General features: G+C 37.6%; 1 protein-coding gene across 1 annotated transcript; it reads left to right on the top strand.

Moving 5' to 3' along the window:
• The first annotated feature begins 463 nt into the window (after positions 1-463).
• Positions 464-5387, top strand: COMMD8 (COMM domain containing 8). Its single transcript, XM_010086379.1, has 4 exons — positions 464-620; positions 1616-1768; positions 3465-3620; positions 5312-5387. Exons 1-4 carry the CDS (start codon positions 552-554, stop codon positions 5330-5332), a joined length of 399 nt encoding a protein of 132 aa, XP_010084681.1. The 5' UTR covers positions 464-551; the 3' UTR covers positions 5333-5387.
• The last annotated feature ends 5883 nt before the right edge of the window (positions 5388-11270 follow it).

Genomic DNA, 11270 nt, shown 5'->3' with positions numbered 1-11270 from the left:
GCTGGATTTGCCTCGCTACGGTGCGCGAATTGAAGTTACTGCATCAGGCCAAGAAGCCGGGCACGCCGAAGGGCCTCAGTGCGAGAGGGCAGTGGTTGGGGAGGCTAGAGAGACCCACAGGCAGTTGGACAGTCCCAGCGCAGAGGCGAGAGAGGTGCTCTCAGCTCTGCTGCTCGGCAGTGTGTTAGAGTCATGCACAAAAGTCCAAATGTAAGTCCAAGGTGAATCTGGATCACGTGATTTCAGTGGCCAAAGCTTGTCAATTGACTTTGGGGAGAGGGGAGGACGGTTCATATTCAGAGACTGCATCTTTATGACTTTTCAGAATTGTGCACTCAGAGGAAGCATTGAGACAGTGCCTAAGGAAGGGAGGGTGATAAGTGGATTGCCTGATCAGTTTTACATCTGGTGTAAGTTAGCTGTGATAGAATCCTGTTCTTAAGTTATGTGTCACATTGTTTCAGTTCCTTCATAAAATAATTGATGGCATATGTGGCCGTGCGTATCCTCGATACCAGGATTATAGCAGTATTTGGAGCTTGTCAGAGTGGATGGAGGTTTTAGAAGAAACAATGACGTATTTCAGAACTGCAGTTGGCAAAAACATACCTGATGAAGAGGTAAGGGCTCATCACTAATTGGGCTTGACTTTGAGAGATCATACTGGAGTGGTTAGTCTTGTAGTTCATTTAGTCCTAAAGCATTTTTATAGTGTAGCATTTGAACAGTAGTAGACAGCCTAAATAGGTAGAAGGTGAGCAGCATTTAGAAATACACTGCAAAGACTTTTAAAAGAAAAAGTGAAATTGACACTGATTTTTTTTTTTTTAATGGCACCGGATAATACTTACTTGTTAAAATACTGTTTGAGTCCCTTAAATTAATAAGTACCACCAAATTAAATCTGTTTTCTTATGTAACCTGTCATTACTGTTCACTAGCAATAAAAACAATTTATGCTCTTGTTTGACTTTTTTTGTTCATTGCTACTGCACTGAAGTGTTTTAAAATATTGACCGTATATAAATTAAAAAAAAAAAATCTAGACTGTTAATGGAGGACCATGTGGGACAGGGACTGTAATTCGGGGCATTCCAATATGCTTAAACCTTGCAAGAACTTGTTCTGTTATCAGAAATCTTAATTCTCATGTTTTGCCAATTGCTTGTATTTTGACTACCTGGTAGTAGCTAGATCAAAGAAAGATACTTTTGTAGGCATAGGAAAGTCTGTACATCACTGTGTCTCTTTCAGCTAAGCTAATGTATTTTTATCTCCACTCTGATGTTCAGAAACTTCAGAGGTAAGTCTGTGGTGTTTGTGTGATTTTTATTTTAGGGTGGCATCTAAGAAGGCCAATAAAGCCTCAATTCTCTGGTCTCTTTTAATGACAAGAAAATTATTTTTTCTTTGTACATTGCTGTAGTAAATGTGGACTTTAACTGTCAAACACAGAGAGCCCCAAATGAGGGCAGTGTAAGAAAGATGAGACTATGGAATCTAGTATCACAGCTATCTGGGTAGAGGCTTGGATATCTACAGAGCACAGCTATTACACGTGGTGCATGTTATTTCTATGATTCATAGTTTAAGCAATCAATTTTTATTTTTGTAGGCTGCTCAGCAGATAAATGAGTTAAATTCAAACTATCAAGAAGCAATCACAAAATGTCTAAAAGGCAGAAAGGAAGAAATCAGGAATGCTCTAGTGGAAAGAGTAAATGCAATCTCTTCTGCCCAGCTGCAAGATTTTGACTGGCAGTTAAAGGTGAGTGTGTTGCCTTAATGTTGTTTGAAGGAAGTGTTCCAGAATACAGAAGTAACTATTGATATAGTCACCTTAGGGCTTCTCGTTCTGGAGCGTGGTTCATTTTTTATGGGTTTCAGAAAAGGACATTCATGATAACACATCAGAGACTTGCCAGAAATTTGTATAAACTGTGGAAGTTAAATTCCCCCCCCCTTTTTTTTTTATCCTTCTTTCTTTTAAAGCTGCAATACCAATCCCTTTCCTGAAAGGAGACTGAGTGTTCAGGAACACTGGAAACTTTCATATAATGTTAGGATTTTGAGGCCTGAATAGACAGTATTTTTACTCAGAGGAAGAAGAGGTATTTAATTTTAAGAGCAGTACACTGATTCAGGATGTCTCCCTGACATTTTTCAAATTTTTAGGGTCCTGCAATAAAAATTATTTAATAATTAGTTTGAAATAATTTATATTTAGACTTATTTTGATAAGTCGTCAGTGATAACTGTTGCCTAAAGTTGTTTGGTACTCGGGGGTTATGAAGACAGCTGTTTTAAATTAAGCTCTATCAGAGACTTAAAATATAAACAGTATAGCAGTATATGTTGTTTAGTTAGTCATGGGTGCTGTTAAACAGATTTGTAGAGCTGTTAAATAGTTTTACATTTTAACAAGACTGTTAAATAATTTGTGTAGCAAACAGCTTTGGAAATCAAAGAGCAATGCCTACAGTAGACAGGGTTTTGCAAGAGCAAATATGGCATCATAATATGCTCCAGATGAACTGTTGCTGGGGATTGATCTCTGGCTAGCTGTATTTAGTGCTGACAAAAATATAAACTTCACTTATGTGAACTCTTGGTTTTTTGCCTGTGGTTTCTTTTAACTTTTTCTTTTGGAGGAATTTTTGAGTTTCTTTCTATTTTGTGACAGAACAAATTTCTGGTACTTGTCTGAACTATTGTATTAATTTTTTTAAAATGACTTTTTTTCCTTGAGCAGGTTGTGATTTTTTTTTAATTGTCTCTCTTCTGCTGTACTGCATTCTGCTCTCTAAATAAATAAGATAGGTGTGTACAATACTGACCTACAGTATTATCAGCTGATGTTTGATTTTAATATATTTTATACTAGAGTGAGTATAATAACAAAAAAGAAAGCAGGATTGGTATTTTGTTGTCTTCATCAGTGTTTGTCAAATAGGATATCTGACAAACAGTGTTTGATCAGCTGTACAGAGTGTTGAACACTGCACAAAGGTGCTATCTTTCTCCCAACTGCCCTTTCTATAAGACCCTTTCTACTTGTTGATTACCAGAACTATTTGAATATGGTGACTTGAGCATTCATATACTTCACTTTTAAAGAACCATAATCAAATGTGTCCTTTCTTTTCACTTAGAACACAAAAATGTAGCAGCCCAGGAATTTTAACAAATTGTTTGAACAAATGTAGTTCTACGAAGAGGGGTTTTAGTATTTCAGTATGTTGTTGATATTAACAAACAAACAAAAATTCCAACAACAAGGAGAGAAATAAAAGCTAAACCAAAAATTGCAGAGATTACTTTTGAGAAGTTAGTTTTGTCATGTTGTTGTGTGTTCTGTTAGTACACATTTAATATAAAGTGCAGATGTGATGCTATGAAAGACTAAAAATAAAAACTTAATGGCTCCAACTTATGCTTTGTTGTTGTTTCATCAATCTCCATAGCTTGCTCTCTCCAGCGATAAGATCTCCATGCTGCAAATGCCACTTCTCAATCTTGATTTGGATGTGAGAGAAAATGGTGAAATTAAGCCAATTTCTATAGAGATGAATAAGGAAGAGTTGCAGAACCTCATAAATGCACTGGAAGCTGCTAATAAGGTAGCTTTTACTGGTACCATCCTTTGTTCCTGACTTACCATGTACTGAATTTTTTTTAACTGAAATTGTTCTGGGTATCTTGCTGAAACCCAAAGTAAGTCATTCACTGTCAAAATGACTAGAGTTACAGAAAGCCTTACATAAGGCAGACTATCTTGGATAGGCTTCAGGTTTTTTTTTTTTTTTAGCACAGTTTAGTTTAGATTTTTTTTTAAAAATTAACTAGAATCCTGATAAGCATAATAATCTCTTCAGACCACCATTAAAAAGTCTTGTGAGAATAAGAGGAAAAGCAAATGAAGTTACAAAGTGTCAGATGAGAGTTGATTTAGAAAGATTGGAGAGAACTTGTGTTCTTCCGGTTTCACAAATGTTCCCAGTTCGTGGCTGGGAATGCATATGGGAGAGTTGTTTGGTTCCAATTGAGTGCTTTAATTTCCATGGCATAGTTAATCAGGAAGAAAGTTACAAAGATTCCAAGACAGTAATCCAAGAAGAAAATTTAAAGTGAAACTTTATTTGGAGTGTCTCAGATTTCTTAATAGAAAAGTCTAAGGGAAGTGAGGATTTTAAGGAAAAATTGTTAGGGGAAGAAGTGTCATCTGAATTGCACGCTGGTGATAACTACAAACTCTGGAGTCCCTCCTTGTTCAGTTACCTTTCAGGATTAATTCTGACTCTGTTACAAAGGAAAGTGGGGTTTTTGTTGTGGGTTGTTTTTTTTTAATCTGAAAAGGTCTTCAAATACCTATTAAGTCTGTTATCTGGGAGACTTAATTCTCTAACATCTTGCAGGATAGATGTGAAGGTGTTGTATCAACATGTTTTAGAAGTTAGCAGGTTCTAGTTGCTTCATAACATTTAGCAAGTAAGGGGTTTCTTTAGATGTTTTATGTAATGTAATGATGCTATACCTGGAATCTGTAGACTAACATTTAGAAAAAATCTTCATCAGTATTTAACAACTGAAAATAATAGATTTATAGCTTATAGAGTTAAATACTAAATTATATTAAAGCTAGTAATATTTTGAATTAAAAAAGACACTAAGATTATGTCTACCACTTGCTTTAATGAGGCTGTGAGACCTTTGAATAACTAAGCAGTTCCCAGTGAGAAAAATGCATTAGTTCAGATACAGGTGGCGGTCTTGTGAAATGAGAGCCCTTAACAGCTTGCTTTCCCCTGGATTTTTCCTCCAAAACTAAATAAAAATAGTAGCTTGTCATTAATGCTACACTATGCAAACAAGGATTCTTCTGGGACAGACTCCAGTAGTCTCCACACTCCTTTTCTTCTGCTTGAGGGTATGTATGGAAGCTGTGAGATGTTGTCATCTTCTTACTTAGTTTTATGTGCGCATAAGGAGGAATTCACTCTAGAAATGGTCCCTCAGTTCTACTTTGTGTGGAAGGAATCTCACTGGACCTGGAAATTACCATTCTACTTTTTGATTACAGGGAGCTGAGGAGTGGTTTGTGTGCAGTCAGTGCTAAAAAAGTTATTGGAAGTGATAGTCATGCGAGGTTGTAAAAGAGATCTGACAGAGGGATGGTGTATTTTCCAGAGGAAAGACATGTTCATACAGTTGCATATTATGCTGTAACAGAAAGCCAAAAGCTGGTTATCCTAGACTGCTTAAGTTTTGGTCTCGTCCAACTTTAATCTCATTCCTCTTCTCCTTTTTGAAGGTTGTCTTGCAACTGAAATGATGGCATTCAGATCACTGACGGTATCTGCTGGCGATGGCTCCATGATTGACTTGAACAAAAAAACCCCAATTGTTCTCCACAAAGCCTCAAGTTGTTTATGCTATAAAATCCTGAAGTGAGAAGGCCATTATGACCAAATAAACTATTAATCCTTTGAAAATAATAAAATCTTGTGTCTGTTTGGCCAAAAATATATAAATCCAATGTACAGTTGCTTTTACTACTAAAGATTTAGAGAACTATCAAAAAATAATCACTTAATGATGTGTGCCATGTTTGTTTTGGTTAAACTTTGGCAGAGACTGCACAGGTGCCTAGTAAAATGAAGGCATCTTACTTGCATAGTATGTTATCTAAGGTGCCAGGATAATGAAGAACATGACAGAGTACTTGTAGCATTAATGTATTTATACTTGTAAATAAACACTTGATTTTGTGTGTAATTGCAGTCAGTTCTGTCTTGATTTATTATTCACTAAACTCAGAATCTTTTTAGATGCTGGGAAAAATCAGCTTTACAAACAAAAGCAGTTCAGAATCACAGAATGTCTGAGGTTGGGAGGGACCTCTGGAGGTCATCTTATCCAACCCCCCTACTCAAGCAAGGCCATGTAGAGCAGGCTGCGCAGGACCACGTCCAGATGGCTTTTGAGTGTCTCCAAGGACGTTGACAACCTGTTCCAGTGTTCAGAAGTTGAAGAAGCAGCACTGGGGCTTTAGTCAGAGTAAAGTTTGGGTTTTTAGCTTGGGAGCTTGGGTTTTGTATCTTAGTTGATGGCTTTTCACTTAAATATGTCAGCGTTTTCAAAAGGAGGTGTAGTGCTGGAGGGAAAGACTATGAAGACTGTGAAAAGGCTATTTATTCCCAGCCCACATAACAGAGCAGAGAATGGTAAATGGTAGTCTAAATCTTTCTGAAAGCAGTATGTAACAAAAGTTAGAAGCTGTCTAGACAAGCATACACCAGGAATCTTTATGTTTTTTTTCTATTTGTTAAACTATTTTTCCATATGTAAAGAGCAAATTATCTGTAATGCTTACCTAAATACTAATGTGTACTTCTCTGTGTATGCATATGCATGTTTGTATATATAAAAACATATAAAAAGGCAAAGTGTTGATGACTTACCATCTTCACCATTTCAAAATCTGGGGTCTTGGGTTTCTTCTACTGTATTTTGTTGTGCCATAGGTTTTCATATAAGCAAAGTGTAAAATGATACATCTGTACAAAAAGTTGGACTTCCCTAGGACTGGTTAGAAAAGAGGAAGAGGACAAGGTCTGTGGCAGAAAGGCCTCTACAAAAAAAAATTTACTAGGCTTCACAGCCTGCTAGATACATGTTTCTAATACTAAAACTGGCATAGGAGTTTTCTGTGTCAGAGAATTTTTTTTTTAAATGTATGTGTGTCTATAAAACGTAGTCTGTTTCCCTTTTATTTGGTACTGGTACATTTAGTCAGATGTGCATGTAGTTCAGTGTCAGCAATTCAAGAAAGATCAGAAAGTGGAGAAGGGGATTAAGAGTTGTAGGAATGAAAGACTGGAAAATATATCTTACAATGAAGGGACTGCAATCTCTTTAACAGATATGGCTTGTGTTTCACCTTTAGTATCATCCTGTATTTGTCCTGTCCTTTACTGCAGCACTGAACAGGAAAGGCTGAAGAATAATTTTTCAATGATTTTTTCTTTTTTAAAAAAAGACAGTTTCTGTTATGATGTGACAGTAATGCATATACAATGAGCTGCTTTTTTGTGGGTGTTAGACTTTATTGAAAGTCTTGAGTATTGTTGATATAACCATCAAAATGATGTTTTTGGCAGGGGGTATAACAAGGGCCATGTGAATGGCTAGAGAGGGGGAGGAGCACCAATTGACACACAGTTGAGAACTAGCAGCTGAAACACAATTGTTATGGAATTGCATTTGAAACATGGATCCTGACCTTACATTTCTACAGAGGAATGAACTGTTTGTAAGACATGTAAGTGGCCTCCAGTAGATGGCAAGGAAAAGGGCCAAACAGAACGGAGAAGAGTGCTTGCTGCTCTGTGCTTTGTACCATCTGTCAGAAGGTGGTTTCGTTCTGCCTCTGCTCTGAGAATTACGTAGTTCCGGAGTAAGCAAGGTCTCCAGTTGTGACAGATTAGGCGTTTGTGGGGACTGCACCAGGACAAATTGATGCAAAAAGGTAGAGATTTCACAAACCCCATTATACTGGTGTCAGCTTCAACATACACTTTGATGAGTGCAGGTAGATGTGAAAAGGCAGTGAATAGTGGAAACATATAAAACAAGCTCATGTGGCCAGGAGCATGTCTGTCAAGTCTGACATGCTTCCTTCTGGGCTGAAGAATGGGGCATTGCATTTCCCCCCAGGTTTTCATACAGTGCAAAGTGCTGCAGTATATGTCAGAGTCTCTGGAGGAACTGTATGCTGGGACCAGAGTGAAATACAGGAACTGCACTGGTAAGAAAAGCCATGGAGGGGCTGTGATGTGAAGAGCATCATGTACAAAGCCACTTGTGTCTATGAATAAGGGGGGAATCAGGGAAATCTTCGGAAGGCATAGGAATAAGACCAAGTTGCAGGTGTTTAAAGATGCTCCATTAACATCAAATAATTTTGTCTTTGCTTATCTGCTCACTTTGCCCATATCTGTATTATTCTGTGTTCTTCCTCTTTCTAATTAGCTGGTTATGGTAAATTGAATGGCTTTGGTGTTGGCGCATCCCACTCATGCTGAATTCTAGTGGCTGTTCCCCTTTTGTCCTGTTTTAAGGGACATGTGTTCAGCCCTGCAGAGCAGCTTGCTTCTCAGTCCTGCAGTCACATGAGCAAAAAAAAGAGGAAAATAACCATTATAAATATATTGGTGAGACCTCTGTGGTTTTGCAGGTACTGTGTACAGACCCCTTAAGCATGTAATTAAGACCAGAAACAAAATTTTGTACAGTAGACTCTTTGAACCAAAAGTCCTAACAAAAACAGTACATCTAATGGACACACTGTATGAAGTTTTAATTTTAACAGGTAAAAAGCACCTACAGAAATTTACAAATTGCATGAACAGACCTGCAATTTGAAGCAGAAAATGTAACATATCTTGATACAAAATATAAAAGTGAATTATAAAAATTATGTTACTTGCCCTCCACTGGCATTCATTGCACTTCTCTCCATTTCACAGAAATCTTCCCTTGATTTCAGAAAAATCATGTTTTTCTTGATCAACCATTTCAGCTTTGATCTTGGCACACTAAAGTGAATCAGAATTGGATCTGACCAGCAAACTGTTAGTATGGAAGTGACTACTGTAATAAAACCGCTTTTGCAACAAAGCAATTGTGTATGTCAAGAAGCTGTGTTTTTAAAAGATCTGTACAAGCCTGTAGAACATTTCTGAGTTCTGGTGCAAGCCTTTCTTATAAGAAACACACTGAAACATGATTATGCTTTTATCTGAAAAGTTATTTTAAGAACCTTATCCTGAAGTATGCACACTTTGTTACCACTTTGAGCTGTGAATTAATATTTATAATGAAGTATCAGAAAAAAAGGGATTTTTACTCTTCTGGTACTGGAGGATGCTTTAATGGGTGCATCAAGATAGTCCACCAAGTTTTTTACTTCTTTAAATATGCTTTAACTACATTAGCAATATACTATGCTTCCCTCTGTAAATGTATATTTTATACATACTTCAACACCACTCCAGAAAGACTCCAGGGATCCCCAGCAACTGCAGATTTGGATGATGGTAGTGTATTATTAGGGCAATTGGTGATGTATCTTTCTTAATCACTATTGATAATTCTATGTAGTAATGATTAGATGCATTACCTTATTTTATGCTTTCTATAGTAGTTTGCTTATTATTTTGCTGCTTAATCTTATTTTGCTTTAATTTATTCTCACTGTATTATTTTTCTCATTATTTTATCACTTTAAACATAAGTAAAAATAAGCTTACTTTTTTTTTAATTTAGTGCCTGGGTCCTTTGTGCTAACCCCGTCGATTGGCAAAAGAGCAGACAGCATAATTAGAGCTCATTGTGCACTCCAAGACAGTAAGAAGACTGAAATCACCTGGTCTTCCTTTAAAAAATTGCCAGATTTCTCATTTGTCTCTTAATTCTTTCACCCTGTGCATATACTTTTCAGTATCATCACATGCTGAAATTCAATATTCTTCTGTGATCTCCTGCCTTCTTTGGGCCGCAGGATGGATATCTATTGGGGTAGGAAGAAACATACAATCACAGATGTGGTTTTTTTATGCTTTTTTCAATGCAGAAAGCATTTAAAAACACTTTCAGTGTTAGCAATGCATCCTTAGTACATGGGAATTCATGAGAAGGGGCAGAGGTTCGGCAATAATGGGAAACAGAAGCAGTTGGCAGAACACAGCCCCCAGCTCTGGATGACTTTCCTCACAATTTATCTGAAGAAATTCTCCACTTGCAGTACAAAGGGATAGAACATTTTCTATAAGGGTGAACAGCAGGTAATACCAAAATGGAAACTTGTGTGCTCTTCAGTGGTAGCATAAAGCATGGGAATGTTGTCAGAAATATTCCTGTGATACTGAAAGTATTATTTTTTTCTAACTAATAAGGTTGGGGTTCATTGAGTCCCTTTCTGCCGGAGAAAAGGGGTGGATTAGCATGAGCTTTGTCCTCTGCTCAGCTAGCTGCTTTGTTGAAACTTGTAAGAATGTAGTACCTCACAGATCCTTACTGTTCTGCTATCTTTTGGTTGAAATTGCCAATGGATTCAAATGTTGTTGGGAGACTCCCAGGCAGGCACACAAATATGCACACTGAGGGACAGTAGAAGCCCATATCCTTGGGAAAACCCAGCTAAAAAGGACTTCCAGTACAAATTGCATGAGACAGCTGCACAAATTGTCAGGGGGTTTAGCTGAAATCTAATTAGCAATAGGACCTTATCTATGATGATCATGAAGTCTGGTTCCTAAGGGCAGGCAGACTGACTACTAAAGTACAACAGTGATGGAGCTTAGCATTACAGCATTACTCACGTTTATTGCTTAAAGCCAGCCAAATGCCTCCAACCTATCAATGGGAAGAGGTTGTGTTTCTTTTGTACTCACTAATTTCTAGCTGCAGATGGCAATGTATAGGCGTAACCCATTAACACATGCATTATTCCATTCTTTGCTTCTAATAACCACTGCCTTTTCCTTGCTGCCAAGCTATTACTCTCAAGTGAGGAATGTTGTCTTCTGCTTTTTTTCTAAAAGTAATTGAAAGTTATGGCTATACACCCTGTTCTCAAGTTTTGGTTTTAATTCTCTTTTGAGGCTTCAAAAAGAGGTTTAAGTTTCAACCCAATGTGCTTTGCAAGCTTGTATGCCAAAGTCTGTTTTCTTCACCACAGTTAGTGGTTAAACATGCAGATTAGGAGCTCAGTGGGAGGCAGGAGATGCTGGCTCTGGGCTAAGACATTGCCAGCCTACAGTAAGTGGTTCTTCCTCTGTATGTGGTGGAGTTGTTAGACCCTGCTGCAGAACTTTGTGACAAGACCTGGCAGCTGTTCCCTCACTCAAGATGGTAGCTTCCACCTCTCCGTGTAGCCAGGCCTTGGTGTGTGCCCTTCAAAACTGGCAGCAGGGCTAGGGTTTGTATCAGTGGCATGTGTTGAAGGGCTCCTGATGCACAGGGGTGGACCCTGCTATTTTGGAACATACCATTCTGAATGAGTTTTGCATTTGCACTGCTCTTGGTTTGGTAATGGCCCTTGCTCTGCTCCATACCCTTTTTTTTTTTTTTTTTTTTTTTTGCTTGGAACAGTACAATGTAACTGCTTTTAGCCCATGTGTCTAACATCTGTGCATCATTATCTGCATGATCCATGAACTAGAAACTGTTTATGTAGATGCTAGGAGTCTGCAAGAAAAAATTGCTGA

Source organism: Pterocles gutturalis, unplaced genomic scaffold (assembly GCF_000699245.1).
Source record: "Pterocles gutturalis isolate BGI_N339 unplaced genomic scaffold, ASM69924v1 scaffold3216, whole genome shotgun sequence".
In the NCBI taxonomy this organism is placed as follows: Eukaryota; Metazoa; Chordata; class Aves; order Pterocliformes; family Pteroclidae; genus Pterocles; species Pterocles gutturalis.
The sequence above is the reverse complement of the archived record's forward strand: the minus strand, read 5'-3'. Positions and strand labels throughout refer to the sequence as shown.